This window comes from Bubalus kerabau, chromosome 16, assembly GCF_029407905.1.
Source record: "Bubalus kerabau isolate K-KA32 ecotype Philippines breed swamp buffalo chromosome 16, PCC_UOA_SB_1v2, whole genome shotgun sequence".
In the NCBI taxonomy this organism is placed as follows: domain Eukaryota; kingdom Metazoa; phylum Chordata; class Mammalia; order Artiodactyla; family Bovidae; genus Bubalus; species Bubalus kerabau.
Genome location: NC_073639.1, coordinates 47,534,145 through 47,559,346, shown reverse-complemented (window position 1 = coordinate 47,559,346; position 25,202 = coordinate 47,534,145). Strand labels below are relative to the sequence as shown.

The 25,202-nt window shown below is 38.3% G+C and overlaps 1 protein-coding gene across 1 annotated transcript; it reads left to right on the top strand.

The window, feature by feature from the left end:
• Positions 1–1,872: 1,872 nt before the first annotated feature.
• Positions 1,873–22,513, top strand: TDO2 (tryptophan 2,3-dioxygenase). The gene is made up of 12 exons (XM_055550112.1): positions 1,873–1,907; positions 2,133–2,238; positions 4,035–4,125; positions 10,817–10,887; positions 12,241–12,368; positions 13,670–13,856; positions 15,121–15,228; positions 18,078–18,189; positions 18,753–18,810; positions 20,046–20,125; positions 20,960–21,050; positions 22,360–22,513. Exons 1-12 carry the CDS (start codon positions 1,873–1,875, stop codon positions 22,511–22,513), a joined length of 1,221 nt encoding a protein of 406 aa, XP_055406087.1.
• Positions 22,514–25,202: the final 2,689 nt, after the last annotated feature.

The following is a 25,202-nucleotide window of genomic DNA, read 5'->3' as shown; positions in this document are numbered from 1 at the left end:
ATGTCAAGGCTATATGTTGTCACTCTGCTTATTTAACTTCTATGCAGAGTACATCATGAGAAATGCTGGGCTGAAAGAACAAGCTGGAATCAAGATTGCTGGGACAAATATCAAAAACCTCAGATATGCAGATGACACCACCCTTATGGCAGAAAGTGAAGAGGAACTAAAAAGCCTCTTGATGAAAGTGAAAGAGGAGGGTGAAAAAGTTGGCTTAAAGCTCAACATTCAGAAAATGAAGATCATGGCATCTGGTCCCATCACTTCATGGGAAATAGATGGGGAAACAGTGGAAACAGTGTCAGACTTTATTTTGGGGGGGCTCCAAAATCACTGCAGATGGTGACTGCAGCCATGAAATTAAAAGACACTTCCTCCTTGGAAGGAAAGTTATGACCTACCTACATAGTGTATTCCAAAGCAGACATTACTTTGTCAACAAAGGTCCATCTAGTCAAGGCTAGTTTTTCCAGTGGTCATGTATGGATGTGAAAGTTGGACTGTGAAGAAAACTGGGTGCCGAAGAATTGATGATTTTGAACTGTGGTGTTGGAGAAGACTCTTGAGAGTCCCTTGGACTGCAAGGAGATCCAGCCAGTTCATCTTAAAGGAGATCAGTCCTGGGTGTTCTTTGGAAGGAATGATGCTAAAGCTGAAACTCCAGTACTTTGGCCACCTCATGCAAAGAGTTGACTCATTGGAAAAGACTGTGATGCTGGGAGGGATTGGGGGCATGAGGAGAAGGGGATGACAGAGGATGAGACGGATGGATGGCATCACTGACTTGATGGACATGAGTTTGAGTGAACTCCAGGAGTTGGTGATGGACAGGGAGGCCTTGTGTGCTGCAGTTCATGGGAGTCACAAAGAGTCGGAATTAACTGAGTGACTGAGCGACTAGACTGAACTGAACTGAGGGCCAAGACTGGAAATGAGGCTTTTGACCTCTAATGACTCTGGTGAATTAGACATAAGCTGACCATTGAGATAAATAGGAAAAGCCATCTCTGTGTGGTTCTTTGTGCACTGCAGTGAGGGATAGGGAGGATGGAGTTTCTGCTCTGGCTCCATGGACCTCAAAGCAACAGTTAGAACTTAGGCCAGTCAGTAATATTTTCTAGAAAGAATACTTTCTCATGGACATGCTTTGGAACTCCAGTTATGTTATTACTGTTTTAAAATTATCTGCAGACAAAGTGGGTTGACTCCCAGTGCCTTGTAGTCAGTATGCCCAAGTGTCAGTAAATTAATAATATGCATTTAAGTTCTAATACAGTAAGCAGCATGACTGCTGCTAATTATTAAATGAGATTTAGACCAGGAAAACTTTGAAGAGGGGCTGAAATTGGGGTTTAAGTGTGAATCCTGCCTCTGTTGAATAATGTTTCTTTCTCCAGAGACATTCAAGGTCCGTCTTTGGCTTTGGAGTTGTAAAAATATCCAAATCTAAGACCAAGAGAATAAATACTTTTTTAACAAGCTCATTCTCTTATATATTCTAACACTATACAAATGTGTTCTTGGAATAGAATAGTTGAATCTTCGGGTTTTTAAACTTTGCCTCTCATCGATTTATTTACTGCTTGTTACTTTGGATATGAAAGCAGAACTTAGCAAGTCAAATATTGTTGGCAGAATACTCAGGTCTATAGCAAACAAACTCCCTCAAACATAAATCCACGCTACAGTCTGCCAAAGTTCAGCTTCTGTACCAACTAAAACAGAAGTCCCACTAGGAGATGCGAAGGGGCTGATTGGCTGGGGCAGGGTGGGCAGGGTACATAAAAGGCAGCTGTGGACCATCTGGGGCGGTCAGCCTCATCATCCAGCTACAGTTAGAGCTCTGGGCTTCCCTGACAGTGTATCTTCATCATGAGTGGGTGTCCCTTTTTAGGAAAGAACTTTGGGTGAGTATTGACCTCTATCCTGAGTATGGTTAAGCTCTTAGGAAGGTCAGATATGAACAGTAATTTCAGAATTTCAAGAGCAAAGGTGAAAACTGTCAGCCGCCTTCCACTGTTTAATCATCTACTTTGAAAAGTTAGGAATAAGAGAATTCTCGTCGCTCCTGTTATTCGGTACTGTGCTTTCTAAAGCTCTATTTTTTCCCCTTTTACTTCTTTCACCTGCAGATATACTTTTAAACCACTCTCTGCACAAGGCAGTGAAGAAGACAAATCACAGGCCAGTGTGAATAGAGCCAGTAAAGGAGGACTTATCTATGGGAACTACCTGCAAGTAAGTGGCAGGGTCCTTACAAGGATTATCTTTCATTTTTAGGCCTTAAACTCAGTTACGTGACATTTTCATGTTTGGGGATTGTTTTGTGTTTGTTTTTGCAGTTGGGCTTCCCTGGTAGCTCAGCTGGTAAAGAATCTGCAATGCAGTAGGCCCTGGTTCGATTCCTGAGTCAGGAAGATCCCCTAGAGAAGGGATAGGCTCCCCACTCCAGTATTCTTGGGCTTCCCTGGTGGCTCAGCTGGTAAAGAATCTGCCTGCAATATGGGAGACCTGGGTTTGATCCCTCTGTTGGGAAGAGCCCCTGGAGAAGGGAACGACTACCCACTCCAGTATTCTTGCTTGGAGAATTCCATGGACCGTATAGTCCATGGGCTCGTAAAGATTCTCAGTCACCCAATAGTTCTATGGATCTAAAGATATCTCTTTTTATACAAATGTATGCTTTTTTGAGCATATATTTTTATTAGAAAATTCTAAAGACTTGTATGTAAAGATTCACCTGCCCAACAAAAGTACAATAATGGTAGAGAAATAGTAGATAACTGGCTGGCATTGCATGACCTGTTCACGTGAGACCTGGTTACTAGATCCCAGCCTAGAATTGCAAATGTAGCCAGACAATTTCTCTTTTAAATTCTTTATTGTAAAGTGGAAATGTTGAAGGCATATGTTTAGATGAAAGAAGGGTGTTAAAAAGAGGTATTTGAACATTATTTTATCTTTTTTTTTTTTTTTTTTTTGCCACTTGGCATGTGGGAACTTAGTTCCCTGACCAGGGGTTGAACCCTCACCTCTTGCAGGGGAAGCATGGAGTCCCAACACTGGACCACTAGGGAAATTGCTGGAGATTATTTTTAAGATGTGAAATGATTAGAATCCTTGATGACTTTGTTGATGGGTTTCTAAGGATGAGCTGATAGGCAATGTTAAGACCTTCTTAGAACTGACTCTTTAGGAGAATAAAAGAACAGCAGACACACAGTAGGCTAAGCAAGTTATAGAGCTTTTATGGCACTGGCTTCAAAAGATGGAAGGGATGTGATTTCTCAGTGAGAGTAATAGTATGTATTAGTAAAAATTCCTGGGCTTCCCCAGTGGCACAGTGATAAAGAATCCACCTGCCAATGCAGGAGACTCTAGAGACTCAGGTTCGAACCCTGGGTTGGAAAGATCCTTTGGAGGAGGGCATGGGAAACCACTCCAGTATTCTTGCCTGGATAATCCCATGGACAGAGGAGCCTGGTGGGCTACAGTCCATTTGGTGGCAAAGAGTCAGACATGACAGCACACACACATACACAGATATAATTTCTTCTGAAAATAATAAAACTCATAAATTCAACTCACTCCTTGTGAAGAGACATTAATTGTTTAAAAGAAAGTAGATTGGTTCCTGAGTATTTGGGAGTTTTTTTTTATAGTATCATATTCTATTTATTAAAGTTGGTAAAAATCAAGTTTTGCAATTTCACTATCAGTTTTTTTTGTAATCTTTTTTTCCAGTTTTATTGAGATATAATTGACATATAACTTCACATAAGTTTAAGGTGCCCACATGTTGATTTGATTACACTTACATATGGCATAGTGATTACTACCAGAGCATTAACTAATGCCTGCATCATGTCACATAATCACCTTTTTTTTTTGTGGTAAGAACACTTAAGATCTAGTATACGGTGCATTGTCATTAACTACAATCACTATGGTGTACATTAGATCCTAACTGTAACTTATTCATCATGTAAATAGAAGTTTCTACAAAATCAGTTTTTCTATTTTTTTGTTTGAAGTTGGAAAAAGTTTTGAATGCACAGGAGCTTCAAAGTGAAATGAAAGGAAATAAAATCCACGATGAACATCTTTTTATCATAACTCATCAAGGTAAGTCACACACAGGGTTGAACAGTAACTATTCATAGTAGTTTCCCATTAGTAATGGGGAAAGTTACAATGCTTTTAACTGTAGAATGGTGGAAGAGTAAAGGATCACATTTGCTAGGGTGCTTGCAAAGACTTTGCTGTCAGATAAATTATCATAGGTCCTCCTTCTGGGATTTATTACAGTCTTCTTTCTGTTACCTCACTACTTATTGGATCAGGTAGGGCTTTGTCCTTAATCCAAAGAGACTTTTTATCTCTTGGAATTCACAAAAAATCTGAAAGTTAAGATGTCACTACTTGTCAACTCAGAGCTATTTTCAAGAAATAGATCACTCACATTTACTGTAACTTTACATGTCCTACAGAAATTTGGTACTAAACAGGAATATAAATTTTATCTAAAATGTGTATTCATTCTCTCCAGACTTCTAACTTCTGGGTAGTGGTTTTTTAACATAGGAGTCCATGACTTTGGAGGTTTAGGAAGTCTTGGAACTCTTTAAATTGTGTGCAAGATTTCACAAATATGTGTCTTACAGAAGTCTGTTACCCCAAAACATTAAGATTTACTCTAAATCCTTTGTGTCATAATACTGTCCTCTGGTTAATCATGGCCCCGTGTCTCATGCTGATCAGTGCTGCATTTCTAGATGTTTCTTTGTCTTATCCATTCTTTCTGTCTTTTCCTCAAATGATTGTTTTCTTCACTCACTGGCTAATATAACCAACTCCTTTGAAAAAAAAAAAAGGAAAATAATTGGCTTAATGTGTTACTTCTTCTGGTTTTTTTTAAATTTAATTTTATTTTTAAACTTTACATAATTGTATTAGTTTTGCCAAATATCAAAATGAATCCACCACAGGTATACATGTGTTCCCCATCCTGAACCCTCCTCCCTCCTCCCTCCCCATACCATCCCTCTGGGTCGTCCCAGTGCAGTAGCCCCAAGCATCCAGTATCGTGCATCAAACCTGGACTGGAAACTCATTTCATACATGATATTTTACATGTTTCAATGCCATTCTCCCAAATCTTCCCACCCTCTCCCTCTCACACAGAGTCCATAAGACTGTTCTATACATCAGTGTCTCTTTTGCTGTCTCGTACACAGGGTTACTGTTACCATCTTTCTAAATTCCATATATATGTGTTAGTATATTATATTGGTGTTTTTCTTTCTGGCTTACTTCACTCTGTATAATAGGCTCCAGTTTCATCCACCTCATTAGAATTGATTCAAATGTATTCTTTTTAATGGCTGAGTAATACTCCATTGTGTATATGTACCATAGCTTTCTTATCCATTCATCTGCTGATGGACATCTAGGTTGCTTCCATGTCCTGGCTATGATAAACAGTGCTGCAATGAACATTGGGGTACATGTGTCTCTTTCAGTTCTGGTTTCCTTGGTGTGTATGCCCAGCAGTGGGATTGCTGGATCATAAGGCAGTTCTATTTCCAGTTTTTTAAGGAATCTCCACACTGTTCTCCATAGTGGCTGTACTAGTTTGCATTCCCACCAACAGTGTAAGAGGGTTCCCTTTTCTCCACATCCTCTCCAGCATTTATTATTTGTAGACTTTTGGATAGCAGCCATTCTGACTGGTGTGAAATGGTACCTCATAGTGGTTTGGATTTGCATTTCTCTGATAATGAGTGATGTTGAGCATCTTTTCATGTGTTTGTTAGCTATCTGTATGTCTTCTTTGGAGAAATGTCTATTTAGTTCTTTGGCCCATTTTTTGATTGGGTCATTTATTTTTCTGGAGTTGAGCTGTAGGAGTTGCTTGTATATTTTTGAGATTAGTTGTTTGTCAGTTGCTTCATTTGCTATTATTTTCTCCCATTCTGAAGGCTGTCTTTTCACCTTGCTAATAGTTTCCTTTGATGTGCAGAAGCTTTTAAGTTTAATTAGGTCCCATTTGTTTATTTTTGCTTTTATTTCCAATATTCTGGGAGGTGGGTCATAGAGGATCCTGCTGTGATGTATGTCGGAGAGTGTTTTGCCTATGTTCTCCTCTAGGAGTTTTATAGTTTCTGGTCTTATGTTTAGTTAAACACCCCAAGACACATATTAATCAAATTAACAAAGATCAAACACAAAGAACAAATATTAAAAGCAGCAAGGGAAAAACAACAAATAACACACAAGGGAATTCCCATAAGGATAACAGCTGATCTTTCAATAGAAACTCTTCAAGCCAGGAGGGAATGGCAAGACATACTTAAAATGATGAAAGAAAATAACCTACAGCCCAGATTATTGTACCCAGCAAGGATCTCATTCAAGTATGAAGGAGAAATCAAAAGCTTTTCAGACAAGCAAAAGCTGAGAGAATTCTGCACCACCAAACCAGCTCTCCAACAAATACTAAAGGATATTCTCTAGACAGGAAACACAAAAATGGTGTATAAATTCGAACCCAAAACAATAAAGTAAATGGCAACGGGATCATACTTATCAGTAATTACCTTAAACGTAAATGGGTTGAATGCCCCAACCAAAAGACAAAGACTGGCTGAATGGATACAAAAACAAGACCCCTACACATGTTGTCTACAAGAGACCCACCTCAAAACAGGGGACACATACAGACTGAAAGTGAAGGGCTGGAAAAAGATTTTCCATGCAAATAGGGACCAAAAGAAAGCAGGAGTAGCAATACTCATATCAGATAAAATAGACTTTAAAACAAACGCTGTAAAAGAGACAAAGATGGGCACTACATAATGATCAAACGATCAATCCAAGAAGAAGATATAACAATTATAAATATATATGCACCCAACACGGGAGCACCGCAGTATGTAAGACAAATGCTAACAAGTATGAAAGGGGAAATTAACAATAACACAATAATAGTGGGAGACTTTAATACCCCACTCACACCTATGGATAGATCAACTAAACAGAAAATTAACAAGGAAACACAAACTTTAAACGATACAATAGACCAGTTAGACCTAATTGATATCTATAGGACATTTCATCCCAAAACAATGAATTTCACCTTTTTCTCAAGTGCACATGGAACCTTCTCCAGGATAGATCACATCCTGGGCCATAAAGCTAGCCTTGGTAAATTCAAAACAATAGAAATCATTCCAAGCATCTTTTCTGACCACAATGCAGTAAGATTAGATCTCAATTACAGGAGAAAAACTATTAAAAATTCCAACATATGGACGCTGAACAACACGCTGCTGAATAACCAACAAATCACAGAAGAAATCAAAATTTGCATAGAAACGAATGAAAATGAAAACATAACAACCCAAAACCTGTGGGACACAGTAAAGGCAGTCCTAAGGGGAAAGTTGATAGCAATACAGGCACATCTCAAGAAACAAGAAAAAAGTCAAATAAATAACCTAACTCTACACCTAAAGCAACTAGAAAAGGAAGAAATGAAGAACCCCAAGGTTAGTAGAAGGAAAGAAATCTCAAAAATTAGGGCAGAAATAAATGCAAAAGAAACAAAAGAGACCATAGCAAAAATCAACAAAGCCAAAAGCTGGTTCTTTGAAAGGATAAATAAAATTGACAAACCATTAGCCAGACTCATCAAGAAACAAAGGGAGAAAAATCAAATCAATAAAATTAGAAATGAAAATGGAGAGATCACAACAGACAACACAGAAATACAAAGGATCATAAGAGACTACTATCAACAATTATATGCCAATAAAATGGACAACGTGGAAGAAATGGACAAATTCTTAGAAAAGTACAACTTTCCAAAACTCGACCAGGAAGAAATAGAAAATCTTAACAGACCCATCACAAGCACGGAAATTGAAACTGTAATCAAAAATCTTCCAGCAAACAAAAGCCCAGGTCCAGATGGCTTCACAGCTGAATTCTACCAAAAATTTAGAGAAGAGCTAACACCTATCCTGCTCAAACTCTTCCAGAAAATTGCAGAGGAAGGTAAACTTCCAAACTCATTCTATGAGGCCACCATCACCCTAATACCAAAACCTGACAAAGATCCCACAAAAAAAGAAAACTACAGGCCAATATCACTGATGAACATAGATGCAAAAATCCTTAACAAAATTCTAGCAATCAGAATCCAACAACACATTAAAAGATCATACACCATGACCAAGTGGGCTTTATCCCAGGGATGCAAGGATTCTTCAATATCCACAAATCAATCAATGTAATACACCACATTAACAAATTGAAAAATAAAAGCCATATGATTATCTCAATAGATGCAGAGAAAGCCTTTGACAAAATTCAACATCCATTTATGATAAAAACTCTCCAGAAAGCAGGAATAGAAGGAACATACCTCAACATAATAAAAGCTATATATGACAAACCCACAGCAAACATTATCCTCAATGGTGAAAAATTGAAAGCATTTCCTCTAAAGTCAGGAACAAGACAAGGGTGCCCACTTTCACCATTACTATTCAACATAGTTTTGGAAGTTTTGGCCACAGCAATCAGAGCAGAAAAAGAAATAAAAGGAATCCAAATTGGAAAAGAAGAAGTAAAACTCTCACTGTTTGCAGATGACATGATCCTCTACATAGAAAACCCTAAAGACTCCACCAGAAAATTACTAGAACTAATCAACGACTATAGTAAAGTTGCAGGATATAAAATCAACACACAGAAATCCCTTGCATTCCTATACACTAATAATGAGAAAACAGAAAGAGAAATTAAGGAAACAATTCCATTCACCATTGCAACGGAAAGAATAAAATACTTAGGAATATATCTACCTAAAGAAACTAAAGACCTATATATAGAAAACTATAAAACACTGGTGAAAGAAATCAAAGAGGACACTAATAGATGGAGAAATATACCATGTTCATGGATTGGAAGAATCAATATAGTGAAAATGAGTATACTACCCAAAGCAATTTATAGATTCAATGCAATCCCTATCAAGCTACCAATGGTATTCTTCACAGAGCCAGAACAAATAATTTCACAATTTGTATGGAAATACAAAAAGCCTTGAATAGCCAAAGCGATCTTGAGAAAGAGGAATGGAACTGGAGGAATCAACCTACCTGACTTCAGGCTCTACTACAAAGCCACAGTTATCAAGACAGTATGGTACTGGCACAAAGACAGAAATATAGATCAATGGAACAAAATAGAAAGCACAGAGATAAATCCACACACATATGGACACCTTATCTTTGACAAAGGAGGCAAGAATATACAATGGATTAAAGACAATCTCTTTAACAAGTGGTGCTGGGAAATCTGGTCAACCACTTGTAAAAGAATGAAACTAGAACACTTTCTAACACCATACACTTCTTCTGTTTTTTATGTTGACATTCTGTTGGTGGCTTATACCAAGACAAAATCAATGAGGGCAGAATGACAGCAAGTCAGCATACATCTAGAATCAGAAATCTATTTTGAATCCCATCTCTACCATTAAAGATGATGCAACCTCAGTCTGGTTTCTGGACCAGTAATTCTCTCCATTTCCTCATCTGTATAATGGGAAGAATGATTACATCTTCTCATTCACAGAGCTCCTGTGAGGATGACATGAGATAAGGTGTGTTACACACTTAGTTCAAGGTACAGCATGCAATGAGCTCATAGTAAATGGTAGCTTGCATCATTTGATGGAGAAACTTTCCTTCCATCAGAACACAAGGTCAGCAGGTCATGGGACCTGCTACCCAAGAGTTAAACTTGATAAATTGATAAATAAACTGATCAAAAAATATTTGATTTGCTCTTTTTGTCTAAAGATGGAAATTAGATTTCTAAAGTCTCCTTAGCTCTAATTTAAAGGTATAATTTTATTCCTTTCATTAGTACAGAAGCACAGCCTTTGCCCAAACAGAATGCGTGAGCAATCATTAAAATGATTCATTTCCATGTTCCCTTAATGACTACATTTGCTATTTAACTTATCTATTTATAAAATAATCACCCAGTGTTTATCTTATCCCAAACATTATGCCAGGAGCTGAGGGAAACTGATGAATATGACAGAGTTTCAGCCTGTTCATAACTTGTCCTCCCTGTAAAGTCTAAATCTCTAGAAGCAAAAACGTTGTCATACTCATTGGGTTGTGTGCATGCATGCTTAGTCACTCAGTGGCGTCCAACTTTTGCAACTTTATGGACTCTAGCCCACCAGGCTCCTCTGTCCATGGGATTATCCAGGCAAGAATACTGGAATGGGTAGCCAGTTCCTTCTCCACAGAAACTTCACGACCCAGGGATCGAATCCTTATTTCAGGGATCAAACTTCTGTATTGCAGGCAGATTCTTTTCTGTCTGAGCCACCAGGAAGCCCATTCATTAAGTTAATGAATTATTAATATCTCACTTTATAGATATTCAGTATTACTTCTGAATATTACTTCTCCACACACCTCCAGCTTCCACATGGGAAGATAAGATTATTTGCTCTATCCCAAAAGACATTTACAATATTTTGTTGAAATAAATCAGTTCAAAAATAACATAAAGCATATAGATAACATACCTGACATATTAAAACATTCATTAAAAGGAGGCTATTTTAACTTGATCACTAATACTTGTTTGTTAGCATAGCATAGGGCTATGTTGGCATTTATAGACTTTTAAGTTACATTTTTATTTCTCTTTCAATGCGTTAGCCTTGTCTTTCATATAATTATGGTCAAAAGGCTCCCGACTGATGATGATCTTCTCCTTGCAGCTTATGAACTCTGGTTTAAGCAGATCCTGTGGGAATTAGATTCTGTTCGTGAGATCTTTCAGAATGGCCATGTGAGTTGCTATGTCACAGTATTGCTTTCATACTTTTCTTTGAGAGTGTAGAAAATATTATTAATGGGAAAAGTTTAACACCAAATGGTGGAATTAGTATTTAAGAGGAAAAAAAGTTTCTAGTGTAGAGAGTTTAGTCATGTTCTTCCAGTGTAATTATCACCATGCCCTTGCTTTAAGATGCCTTTCAAATTTTATTTTCAAGTCCCTTGTTTAGAAATCAATTTTTTCCCCTGCAAAAAGTTGTTACAAATGACAGTGGATTGCCAGGACAGCTAATGTAGATTCTTTAATCAATAGCTACCAGAATTGTACTTCTTTTTTTTTTCCTTTTCACCACTTTATTATTTTTTTTATTTTTTTTTAAATTTTATTTTATTTTTAAACTTTACATAATTGTATTAGTTTTGCCAAATATCAAAATGAATCCGCCACAGGTATACATGTGTTCCCCATCCTGAACCCTCCTCCCTCCTCCCTCCCCATTCCATCCCTCTGGGTTGTCCCAGTGCACCAGCCCCAAGCATCCAGTATCGTGCATCGAACCTGGACTGGCAACTCGTTTCATACATGATATTTTACATGTTTCAATGCCATTCTCCCAAATCTTCCCACCCTCTCCCTCTCTCACAGAATTGTACTTCTAATGAATGTTTGCTATGAGAAGATAGGAGCAATGATGAGGGAGGTGAGACAGGAGGAGAGGTGGAGATAGGGAAAGAGAATAGACAAGATGAGGAGGATGAGCCAGAAGAGGAGGAACAGAGTGGGAGGAGGAAGAGTCAGAATCCTGGTGATGTTCCCTCAGTCTCCCTCCCAGCCCACTTCTTGCACACGTACCTTCCTCCATCCTTGGAGGACACAGGACACAGCCTTGTGTTCTCCAGCTCAGAGCCCGTGTGCCAAGGGGGCTGGGAAGGAGAGAACATCCATCCTCTGTGAACATCATCCCCATCCATTTCCATGGCAACTCCTGCCCTTGGGACAGAACAGAGGAACCCAAGTGTCTGCTTAATCCTTACCCACAAGTTTCCACATTCTCCTAAACTTTATTCCTCAGAGCAAAACTAAGAGAGACATTTGCTTTGAAATCAGTGGGAGTTGTGTTCCAGAATTTACTTAAATTGTCCTTCCATAGAATTTTTCTAGTTTTAAAGGGAAAAAAAATGATTTTAATGTTGCAGACACTCCTTGCAAACAATTCAGAGTTGCCATTAGTTTAGCATCTACCTAAGGCACATTTTAATGCAAATGTTCCTCTTTAAAGTAGAGATAACATCCACAGGAGTGCATTGTTTAGTGTCTCCCAGAATTGAGGATTGATTACTCAGTGTCTTGTCTCCTAACACCCAGGTGAGGGATGAGAGGAACATGCTGAAGGTGATCACCCGAATGCACCGAGTGGTGGTGATCCTCAAACTCTTGGTCCAGCAGTTTTCCGTCCTGGAGACCATGACAGCCTTGGACTTCAATGACTTCAGGTGCGCCCACGGCTTTGCCAGCATGCAGGGGTTACCCTTCCCTTCTGATGGGCTGGAGAGAATGTGCCTGCTGTTTTGCGTGGGGTTAAGGAGTCAGTCTTGCTGACAGTCTGTCACTGTGAGCACTTGGGAGCCGTCATCTCGAAGCATTTGAGTAGCTATTGAAAATATTTCATCTCTTCCTTTCACATATGAACATAACAGGATCCATTAAATTCATCATGTGTACCCTAGTTTTATCCCAAAAGGATTTTAGACAGCTTAGCAAAATGGCTTAAAAGGCTGATAAAATACACATTCTAAATTTAAATGATTAAAAACCAAAAATACAAGAGAAATAGGAATAATATATAAAGAAGCATGTAACCAAAACTGACAGTATAAATTATGGATTGAACTATAAATTTTATTTTTTATGTGTTTAAAATTTTTATTTTATATTAGACTACAGTTAATTAACAATGTTGTATTAGTTTCAGGTGTTCAGCAAAGTGATTCAGTTATACATATACATGTATCTATTCTTTTTCAGATTCTTTTTCCACTTAGGTTATTATGGAAAGTTTAGCAGCCAAACTATAAATTTTATAAGAAAACTTTTTTCATAACTAAGATTTGAGAAGAAATTTTAAGAGCATGGGGTGCAGAAGCAGTATCCTCTACATGGTTGGTAATCAAATGAAAAGAAGTGAAATTCCTTTTTAGTATATACTTAACAAATTGAAGTCTTAGTACCAGTTATAGGGAGAACATTTATAGGGATGTGAGGGTTGTGCCTGGTGGGAGTAATCACATTTTGTGATGCCCTGTTTTGTGCTAGGCAACACCCCATTCATTTCACTTGTGGAGTCTCACAGTGCTGAACTTTGAGAATTGAACTTTAAGGAGAAACTGAAGAAAATTTACAAAGGAACTTTTAGCACTACTGAATAAGAAGTATTGCTCAATGTTCATCTGTCTTTACCTTAGGAAAAAACTTAGTATACACACATGCATGTACATCTATGCATGTACACATGTGAACGCACATACACAGATATAAACACACATTGGTACACATACGACCCTTCACAAACTATACAAACATCAGCCTGCAGAGAGGATGATGGCTAGGAGCTCGTTGTCCTGATTTGGATCAAGTCCAAGTCATGGGTTCAGCCCTGGGCTGTTGTGTGCCTGTGCCTGGTGACACCTGCAGAGTCACATGACCACCGCCTCCCCCCTCCCCAAGAAAGCCGTGTTACAGTGATTTACAATGTGCACCTTCCCCTGCTCTTCTCTCCCGGGACCTGTTCTCAAAGAGAGTACTTATCCCCGGCGTCCGGCTTCCAGAGTTTGCAGTTCCGCCTGTTAGAAAACAAGATAGGGATTCTGCAGAGCTTGAGGGTCCCTTACAACAGAAGACACTACCGCGACAACTTCAGAGGGAAAGACAATGAGCTTCTGCTGAAGTCTGAGCAAGAAAGGACGCTTCTGCAGCTGGTTGAGGTGCGTGCGCAGACGTAACGTTTCGCTCAGCACGTGTAGTTCACTGAGCTTCTGCGAGATCCGGACTTCAAAACTCCTGTCGAAATTGGGTTGTAGATAAGAGAAGAATGAACTTATAAAAATACTTCAACTGGTAAATTCCACTAATTAAAATATTAAGAACTCTCTTGAGAACTTCAGAGATATTTCTATAGTCAATGATATGTTAACATTTAATAACCACTATATCTTATTAAAACAATCCTTTTAAACATTCCTGCTAAGCAACTAGCATTGGGTTAGCTGATTTTTAAATTGGGTATGGTTATTTATTTAATGAGCTTTACTTTAAAATATTCCATAATTGAAAAGTTCCACAAGTTGAGTATGTTTCTTAATTAAACTACATCACTAAGGTTCATCACTAAAGTTCTGTCCTTCAGGATTTCCCCCAGTCATATCTAATTCTCTGTGGGTCTGTACGTGGTCCTGAGGAATTATTAGTTTCTGCGCAAGAAAATTATTAAACAGGATTGTATAGTCTTGACTTCCTGGACAAAGGCTTTTACTTTGCAAATTAAACTTTTATTTTAGCAAATTATGCTGTGCTCACTAATCCCCTGGGCATTGTAAATACAGATTTAGGTTAGTATACTATTAATGCCACTTAATGGCTATAGAAAAAGAATCACAAAGTTAAATTCAAAACCAAGAATAAGCTACATGAGAGCTCATAGAGATGCATGGACTCGTTTTTATTTTTAGATTAAAAATCCCGTGGAATCTGGAAATAATTGAGTAGCTAGCTGATTTCAAAGTTGCTAAGTACACAGTGTCCTTGCATTTAGATCAAATCAAATTATATATGTTATGATTCCTTCAGCTCCTAAGACATAAACTATTTTGAGAATAAACCAGTATACCTCATTAAAACAACATATACATATGTTCATAGATCTATAGAACAAAATTGGAATATCTGTAATAATTTGTTAATAGAAAGTAAATTTTTAATATGATTGCCTTCTAGATTAGGAGAAAAAAACACTGCTGTTTTATAAATGAAGAAATGGAAGGGGAGAGGGGATATAGCTCAGTGGTAGAGCATTTGACTGCAGAAATTGAAAGGAAAGAGAAACGTTTACATACAAAAAGATTAATGATGTACTAACATTTTCCTCAAAACCAGGAAAATTTTATATTTCAGGTTCACAAATGTTTGTTACAAAACATTTTACATATTTTAAATTTTACAATGTATTCACTTGAAAAATATTTACTTCAGGCATGGCTGGAAAGAACCCCAGGTTTAGAGCCGCATGGATTTAACTTCTGGGGAGAGCTTGAAAAGAACATTGTCAAAGGTTTGGAAGAAGAATTCACAAAGATTCAGGTATTTGTGAAACCATAAGTAAACATAAGTTTACTATAGGAGAAGTTTTGGGAATTTTATTTTAATTTTATTTTCTCTTAGTCTTTCATTTTCCTTATATTCTTTTTCTTTTACACGTGCATCTGCTTGGAATATATTACACAAGTGATTTAATTTTATTGATGCATAATAAAAAATAAGTGAAGGAGTTTATTGTAGGTACGATTTTGAGGAGATGAGACTAATAGAGATTTTTCATTTTTATTGAAAGTTTCATGTTATGATTGCTTCTAGACAGAAGTGGGCTCACAAAGGACCAGTCAACCAATACATTGTCACGTAACTTCCCCTTCACTCGTGTATGCTGAGTTCCTCCTATTGGCTGAGTTCTTCCTCAGACAATGGCAAACTTCTCTCAGTTAAAACACTACTGTTGATTGCTCAGTTTCTCTCATGTTATGGGCCCTCATCCTTTCTTCATGACCAAGTTTTTGGAAGAGTTGTTTCAGTTCTGCATCTTGAGAGGCTGTGTGCACCGTGCAGTGTTGTCACGGTCACGGGTCAGATTCCCCTTCCCTTCTTGGTGACCCTGTAACATACCCTTCTGCTACCCGGTTCATTTGCTTCCCTCCCTTCATGGGCAAAATGTAAAATATGAGTACTTACCTCATAGAGATATTGTGAACATTACACTGGATTCATATTTGCAGGGTATTTAGAACAGCAGTGAGTGTACTTATTTCTTTTTCTCCATCTGATTCTCACCGTGGTTCAGTCTGCCTTCCTGTTGTTCACAAATGACCTCCATATGTAAATCCAATGGCCATTTTATCTTCATGTTATTTCATTTCCTACTGGCTTTAATACTAATGACTACCTACACTTTCTTGAACATTCTCCCCACCCAACCCCGCTCTGCCATGGTTTTGGTATCAACATTTTGTTCTCACCTAGCTTTCTGACCCTTACTTCTCCAGCTCTTTCATGGGTTCATGTTTCTTTCTGAAACCAGTAACTGATGGAGATTCACAATGCATGGGCTCAGGTCCCTTGTATCCTCTTCTTCCTCTTCCCAGGTGAACTCATTTATACCTGCTGCTGCAGCATCTGCTTAGACGCCAGTAATTTTCAACTGTTTATCTCTAGCTTATTTGGCTCTTTGAATTTCATATTCCATTCTTCTTTCCCAGATAACTTTCCCAGTCTTCAGGTCTTGTTTCAAGGAAAACTTCAGCAGGAGGGTCTTTCTTGAACTCTCTGCTACTATAAGTTGTGATGGTATGACATTGCTCCTTTACTTCACTGCCCGTGGTTGCAATTATTTAAATTCTTTTTCAAAAAATTGAGGTATAGTTGTCTAACAATGTTGTATTAGTTGCTGCTATAAAACAAAGTGAATCAGCCATATGTATACATACATGCCCTCTGTCTTGAGACTCCAACCCCCCCATCCCACCCCTCTAAGTCATCACAGAGCACCAATCTGAGCTCCCTGTGCTATACAGCAGCTGCCAACTAGCTATCTATTTTATAGTAGTGTATATATAGGGCTTCCCAGGTGGCACAGTGGTAAAGAATCACCTGCCACTGCAGGACATGCAAGAGTGGTGGGTTTGATCCCTGGGTCAGGAAGATTCCCTGGAGGGGAAAATGGCAACCCACTCCAGTATTCTTGCCTGGAAAATCCCATGGACAGAGGCTACAGTCCATGGGGTCACAAAAGAGTCAGACATGACTGAGCGACTGAACACAAACATGCATAGTGTATATATAATCCCAATCTCCCAATTTATCTTGCTCTCTTGCCCTCTGTTTCCAACCCTCCATGTCCACACATTTGTTCTCTACATATTCATCTCTATTCCTGCCCTGCACTGTTTATAACAGCAAAGATCTGGCAACAACCTAAATGTCTATCAACAGAAGAATGGATGAAGATGTGGTACATTTATAAAATAGAGTATTACTCAGCCATAAAAAAATGAATGCAATTAGGTCATTTGTAGAGAAGTGGGTGCACCTAGAGTCTGTCATACAGAGTGAAGTAAGTCAGAAAGAGGAAAAATAAAGTATGTTAATGCGTATATGTGGAGAAATGGTACAGATGAACCTAGTTGTATGGTTGTAATTTAACAAGTTTTCAGTGTTTTAGTCCCACCAGATAGAGATCAGGGGACTCAGTTTTTGCTCACAATTTTTTCTCTATCACTAGCCTGACATTTACTGAATAAATGAATAGTCCATTGGCCATAGAAGGCACACACATTCTGACCACATGATATGCTTGATCTGGTAAATGGAAGTCAGCTGGAGTAACTGATTTTTGCTCCAAGTAATTGAATTCTAAGTAGAGCATGTGTTGAAGGCAGGAAAATGCAAATTTCCTTAAACAAATCAATAAATATCAAGTGAATAAAAATATAACAGTGAAAAATATCTAAGGAATTGTATTTATAGAATATTGCTCTGAAGATAGAATTTCAGTAGAATTAGTAGTTTCTCTGACTAGGAATTCTTAACTTTTCCTAAGTGGAATTAATTTACTCCCTGTATTAAATAATTGTTGTCTAAAATTAGACATTATTGACCCCTCATAGTCACTCCAGTTTTGCCCGAATTCATTTATCATGACATTTATGAAAAGAGTATTTGAGTTTAACAAATCATTTAAACTTAAACAAAAGGGTAGAACCAGTGGGCATGAGGGAGGGCCTGGCTCATAATTTCCAAGCTATAGTCTTAGATGATACACTGCATATCCTAGGGGACACCTTTTCTGCACCTGGGCTAGTCTATTTCTCACAAGCAGTATTTTCTAAAATAAGAATTTATTTTCTCTTGGGAATATTAATGCAGCTTTTCTCCCAAAGGCTAAGGAAGAGTCAGAGGAAAAGGAGGAACAAATGGCTGAATTTCAGAAGCAGAAAGAAGTATTACTGTCCTTATTTGATGAGAAACGTCATGAGCATCTCCTTAGTAAAGGTAGGCATTTCTATTCAGAGGATCCTTTCCCTGGAACATAAGACTGTGAGCTCAAAATACCAAACCCTACTTCGGGGGGATAAAATGGACATTGATATTTCCATTCATAGAAGTAAGGAATTTTAAAATTTATCTTGCAAGTTATCTTTATCAATTTTTTTTGAAAGTGAAAAATATATTTAACTAACTTTATAATTCTATAATTTAGTTGCATTATTTTCAAAGAGATATTCATAAATTATACAGGAACTAAATATTTAGAGGAAAAAAGCTCACGTCCTTTTGTCTGTGGCTGTTTATTGCATGATTTCTGTCTATTTGAAAGTTTTGAGAATTTAAAGTGTGTGTGTATATACATGTATGTATTATTTTGTCTTTTAAAATCTAATACTAAAATAATGTTTTAAATGATAGTTTTCCAAATTCAAGTTAAGGAATTAAATATTTAACTAACATTCACATTATTTTCTAAAAACATGAACAATTACTTAAGGTAATGATGCCAAATTAACATGAGTGCCTTAAATTACCTATTAAATTAAAACTTGTTCCATGTCTTGCAGGAGAAAGACGGCTATCGTACAAAGCACTTCAGGGGGCCTTGATGATATATTTTTACAGGTAAAAACAAATCAAAAGAAGAGAATTTGAAGCAAAAAATTGAGGAGTAGATATAGATAATGTATTCAGTATAAAGCTTATACATTGCAATCATAGTTTTTAAAAAGTCATTTAGATTTGGGGGAAAGCTTAGAAAATAATTGTGAAGTTTCATGAGGTTTTTCTTTATTTTAAATAGTAAGAGTCCAATGTTATCCCTGTCACGGGTTAAACACAAACACACACACACGCACACACACACACACACATAAGTTAATCAAATATCCTTTTCATTAAATTCTGTGACATTGTGTCCTAAGGACCTGAAGTTGAATCTGTCTCAGAATCTTAGCCATGAAATAGGTTCTGTCATTTAACGACATTGTTATTCCTGTTTTATAAAATGAAAAAGAATGAAGTAGAAGCACCATATAAATTGCTGTGCTGTTTGCTCTGCAATTTCAAGTCTAATTGTTGTCACCGCCCACCATGTCTGAGGCCCATCTGTGTTTCATAAATTGAATGTGTCAGAGCAAAAGATGCCACGCTGGTATAAAGCAAAAAAAAAAATCTATGTTTACTGTGTGTCTTACTTGAATTCATTTAGTTTTTTAATCCTCTTTCACCTATTTTTCAGAATAGCAGCAGCATAAAAAACAGTTTTGACTGTTTTCCTCAATTCTTAGTGAATATATGCCATTCAGGCTTATGTATCCTCTGCAGAAAATACACCGAGAGAGTTGACGAAGGAGATGAAAACTGAAAAATATATATATAAGTAAAATTATATATATATATAAATTAAAAAATATATAAATATACATATATAATTTTATTTTATTTATATATTTATTTAATATATATTTATTATGTATATATGTATTAGAGGAAACTTTAACAGGCAGTCTTTGTTTTCACAGTTTAATATCCTTGCCTGGAAGAAGTATCTGGCTATTATTGGCTAGAAAACCTTAGATGTTGTCTGTGTCTGCCTTTTATGAGAATGGGGGTGAGGTGTGACTCTGGTTATTTTATGTACTTCAAGAAATGTTCTAGAATCTTTAAACACATACTGCAAGATGAATTGTGTTATCCCCTAAGCCTGGGAGAGTTATCTAAGCTGTCACAGCTCCCCAGAGGCAAAGGGGATGTTGGTTTGGGGCCCAAGAGATTGTAGAGTATGTGTTCTTTCTGACACACTGGACTTGGCTGGACATGTTTATGGTCCAGATGATGATGGTGGTTTTGTTCCCTAGGGAAGAGCCCAGGTTCCAGGTCCCTTTCCAGCTGCTGACTTTCCTTATGGATGTGGACTCACTCATGACCAAGTGGAGATGTAAGCCCTTCCCCCCAACCTGACCCACAACCCTGCTCCCCTTCAAGCCCCCAATACCCCTCTGCCCTCCATTCGTGTGTGTGTGTGTGTGTGTGTGTGCTGGGGGGGATGGGCTACTTTGTGAAAAAACAGCTCAGAAATTTCTCTGAGGGCCACCCACCCAGTGCACATGGCAGGCAGTTTTCAGGGCTCATATGTCCCCTGGGGGCCCAGGAAAATGTTGTGTTTGATCATCAGGAAGAAAAGTGAAGTCACTCAGTCGTGTCTGACTCTTTGCGATCCCATGCACTGTAATCTACCAGGTTCCTCAGTCCATGGAATTTTCAAGAGGACTGGAGTGGGTTGCCATTCCTTCTCCAGGGGATCTTCCCAACCCAGGGATCGAACCCGGGTCTCCCACATTGCAGGCAGACGCTTTACCGTCTGAGCCACCAGGGATCATCAGATGGAAAAAGTAAACTTTAGGTCAAAGAAAATGTTTTAATTTATAATAGTAATGTATTCATCTTTGTGTCAATACAATTTGAAAATATAACGTCAGTAGTTTTGTTTCAATGGAGGAAGGGCCCCATGAAGGCGATAGGAACAAGGGCTCATAAAAGTCACAGTGTGCCCCCTCCCCCGGCCCTGGCATCCAAGAGCTAATCCTAGGGAAGAATGGATGCACCGCACAGCCTGGGCCAGGCAGAGCACCAGGCAACCTCCCCTTGTGCTGCATCGGCTCACAGGCAAACCTCCCATATGGAATGATAAAGGAGAGCCTTTTTTCAGAGGCAATAATCGTTCCGACCCCTCCCCCTCAGCGCCCTGGAGCTAATGTGTGTGTTCACCTAGATAACCACGTGTGCGTGGTGCACAGGATGCTCGGCAGCAAGGCGGGCACCAGCGGGTCCTCTGGGTACCAGTACCTGCGCGCCACTGTGAGGTAAGCCGGCGTCACCTTCTCCTCCGCGGGGCCACCACCACCTGTTTGTCCACGGAGATGTGCTTTATCTAGGCAAGTCACCTACACTTGCTCCTGTCTGAACTGCTGGCAACACATTTATCCTTAAATTAAGGAATTCCTACAGGAGCTTTTGGAGATCATTGTAAACATCCTTATTTCTGGAAGGTCATCAATTGGATCCTGGGATGAGATTGGACACGGTACCAATATTTTCATCACCTGTGAGGGAGGGAACCAAGTTAACCCAAGGAGAAGTGTTTTCAACTCAGGGTACAGCAAAGTGACCCAGAAATTCTTTGTAATTCACCTATTTTCATCCCTAATCTTATCACCTGATTGACTAAATTATAAAATGCACAGTTTCAGTTTTCATTATTTTTATACATCTTCATTTTTCTAGGAATAAAAGTTAGATTAAATGGTTCTAAAAATTTATTAGTTTGAATTTTTATAATCATTACACATTTTCTCCTTTCCTGGAAATAAATTCTGTGAGCATGAAACCATAAATGATCACAGAAAATGAGCACACCCATCAGTGGCGATGGGAATTGTGAACACAAACCACCTTCCTAGTGTGTCACTTTCTCATTAAATCATCACAAAGGCCTGGTGAGAGGAAGGGATTGTGGTTTTTATTTGATGAAGTTGGAAACCAAAACACTAAGCTTTGGACAACTTGACCAAGGTCACATGAGTTGCAAATGACAGCAAAATATGAACCCAAATTTGATTTTAAAGACAAATGTTCTTCTGCAGGTGAAATGCAAGTGAAAATAGTTGGCTAACAAACACAAAAGCAATTTTAAAGTGAAAACCACTCTTATAGACATTTATTATATAATCTAAGATGGTGTTTCAATATATCAATATACTCATGTCTGTTACTGGCAGCTACTTTACAGGTGGGAAATATTTTCCAATGAACAACTGGGAATTTTATTTGCTTTCAATTTATTATTTTGCATCCCACCCTTTAAAAATCAGAAATAGGAACACATCTTTATCTTCATGAAAGTAGCATGACAGTAATAACTCTAGGCTTTGTTCTGGCCCAGTCTGGTCTGGATTGCTGAAACATGTAGTATTGTTTTATGGACATAAACTTTGGATATGGAATAAAAATGAAGCAATCTTAATACTAACACTACTAGATATATACAACACGTAACATATATAATATGATAGAATATAGAAATTTATTTATGGCAAAATATCATTATTTGAAACTTTAAAAAATCTTTTGTATCAATAATTCTAAAACATCTGTATATATGTGTTTTTCCAGTGACAGGTACAAGGTATTTGTAGATTTATTTAATCTCTCAACGTATGTGGTTCCCCGACACTGGATTCCGAAGATGAACCCAGTCATTCATAAGTTCCTTTACACGGCTGAATGCTGTGACAGCTCTTACTTCAGCAGTGATGAGTCAGATTAAAGTCATCTGCAAAAGTCTATGAAGTTGCTTTCTCAGTCTGCATTTAAAATTTTTTCTATGAATTTTCATGACTATACAGAGTCCTAAGGTAATATATGTACTTACGTATATATACATATATAGCATATATTAAACATATAGTACTAGCACTGATTCAAACCTAGAAATAATTTTATCACCTCATGTCTGCGATAACAGACTAAACATTAAGATAAGCAATTCAGTTAAATTATAACATTGTACATAGTGTGTTTTCCTGTTAAAAACAATGATTTCCTAGTACTTATCTTAATGTAACCACGTAATGCAATGGTTATCTCATTTCAAACATTGTAAGCTTGTAAACTTCAGCTGTTTCAAATGTTTTATGCAATAAAATGTGTCATTCTGTACAAAGAGGTGTTCAGTCAAACATTTTGCAAGTATTAAGATTGTTTGTTGACATATATTGTTTTGGAAACATTGATTGCATCTGTTAGGACTCTTGGTGACCAAGGACAGAAATCTATCTGAAACTTAATGGGGTTCACTGGGCAGTTACTCCAGGAGATCCTGTATGTGACAAAAGCTTGGGAAGCTTGGAGCCCCCAGGGATGGATGTGGGCCCTGGGACCTCAGTTCTTGGCACCTGGGGGAACCCTGTCTCATCTCTCTTTCTCAGTAGGGGTTGGCCTTGCTCTTCCCTGTTGTGGACCAGTTCTGTCCTCAGGCTGCGTCCATGCTTCAGCACCTCTGGACTCCCAGAGGGAAAAGTGCTCTTCCCAGCCCCAAGGCTCATGGTCTGGGAGGCAGAGCACACCCTAAGGCATGGCAGAATTGAGGTGACCAGGGGTATTCTTTCCAGAAGACAGGAGACACAGATAAACTGAGAAATGACTAAGTTCATTTGTCATGAAAAGTGTGAGAACCAGAGTTTAGATCAGACAGGAGTTCCTTTCTTCTCTTTCTAGCATGGCCTGGCAATACTTAGTGGAATGTCTGTTATGAAAATATTATAAAAAATTTTGGGATGTAGAATAACCTTGACCTCGGGTGATTATCTCTGTAAGAAGCAGGTTCTTGGTGGAACTGAACTATTCTTTGGTCTCAATTGCAACTTTTTCTTATAAGAATCATACTGCCTAGTTTATCTCTAAATTACATATAATTGCTTTTGCCTCTATGTGTGTGTGTATACATATGTAGTACCTGATGGTGGTTAAGCTGAAAAATCCAAAGACAAATAGCATGGTGGCTGGTGGTAGTCCCTTAAGTTTGACAGTAAATGCATCTATTAATTACCTACTTTGATATAACAAGGTTAATCCCTAGTTTCCTATCTGTTTAATGGGGATAAAGTTTACAATTTTTGCTTTTTCTCATGAAGTAATGAAGAAATATGTTAGTGGATGTTCTGTCACCAAGATGCCTTGGAAATTTGAAATAAATGTTATTTGTCAAGACTTATTCTTTTAATAAGTAATCTTATTTAATTATTTTTATCTTGTTTCTTGGTGTGCTAGGTTATACAGCTGTAAGGGTTTTTTTCAAATGATGTATCACTAATTCTTATGTAAATGTCAAAACCACTTATGTACTATTTGTGCGTACTCAGTCGTGTCCGACTCTTTGCAACACCATGGACTGCAGCCCGCCAGCCTTCTCTGTCCACGGAATTTTCCAGGCAAGGACACTGGAGTAGGTTGCCATTTCCTACTCCAAAACCACTTATAATGCCCCATTTAAACTTGCGTCTAGTGTCTACAATGCACTTTTAATCATTCTTAAATAAATCATGAAATCAAGGCTGCCCAATTTAGTATTCACTCTGAGATCCCAGTGAAATCACATCCAGGAACATCTTGATGTTTTTCATTATGACTTCTACTAAATACATGATGATTTCATTGCTCTGTTCTTGGCCTCACTGGGTGAATGCCCAGCAGCTTGTCAGAGCTGGACCACAGCACACACCCATGTGGAATAGCAGCTGGTGAGGCTGAGAAGCCAGTGAAAGAGTTAAAGCTTAGGCAGGCAGTCCGAGGCCCTTTAAGGAGGAGGTGAACAGTCTTGCTCATGCTGTCCTTAAGCCTTGTGCAACAATGTATCTTGCCTGAGATACATATTTAGGTCTGGAACTAAGATCACACAGCACAGTATCTTACTCATGGAAATGCTTTTCTTAGGCTCTATGTTAATGATTATAATTGTAACAGATCTTGCCTGGGAACCTGTTTGTCAAGACTTGTACCCCTGATTGCACAGCAACAGTGTATCTTGCCTGGAGGCACTGCAGGGAACCCTTCTCCCTGGCTAATCTTGTGCCTAAATTATCTCAGGATGTATGCCTTGGCAATGGGTCTGGTGAACTCTTACAACCTTGAGGTATTCTTTTTATGTATTCTCAGCAACCCACTCCAGTGTTCTTGCCTGGAGAATCCCAGGGATGGGGGAGCCTGGTGGCTGCCGTCTATGGGATCACACAGAGTCGGACACGACTGAAGTGACTTAGCAGCAGCAGCAGGTAGTTGAAAAGTATATAAGGTCATGCTTAAACTAGTGAGGCAGGTACTCTCCTGCCCCCTTCCATTACCTCTTGCTGGAAGCTTTCTTTATCCCAGTTCAGTTCAGTTCAGTCACTCAGTCGTGTCCGACTCTTGGCGACCCCATGAATCGCAGCACGCCAGGCCTCCCTGTCCACCACCAACTC

Excerpts from the sequence above, each read along its gene's own strand:
- TDO2 (XM_055550112.1), top strand. The coding sequence starts at position 1,873 with ATGAGTGGGTGTCCCTTTTTAGGAAAGAACTTTGG. Across the intron at positions 1,908-2,132 it reads TTTTTAGGAAAGAACTTTGG|ATATACTTTTAAACCACTCT; the intron begins GTGAGTATTGAC and ends TTTCACCTGCAG. Across the intron at positions 21,051-22,359 it reads TACCTGCGCGCCACTGTGAG|TGACAGGTACAAGGTATTTG; the intron begins GTAAGCCGGCGT and ends GTGTTTTTCCAG.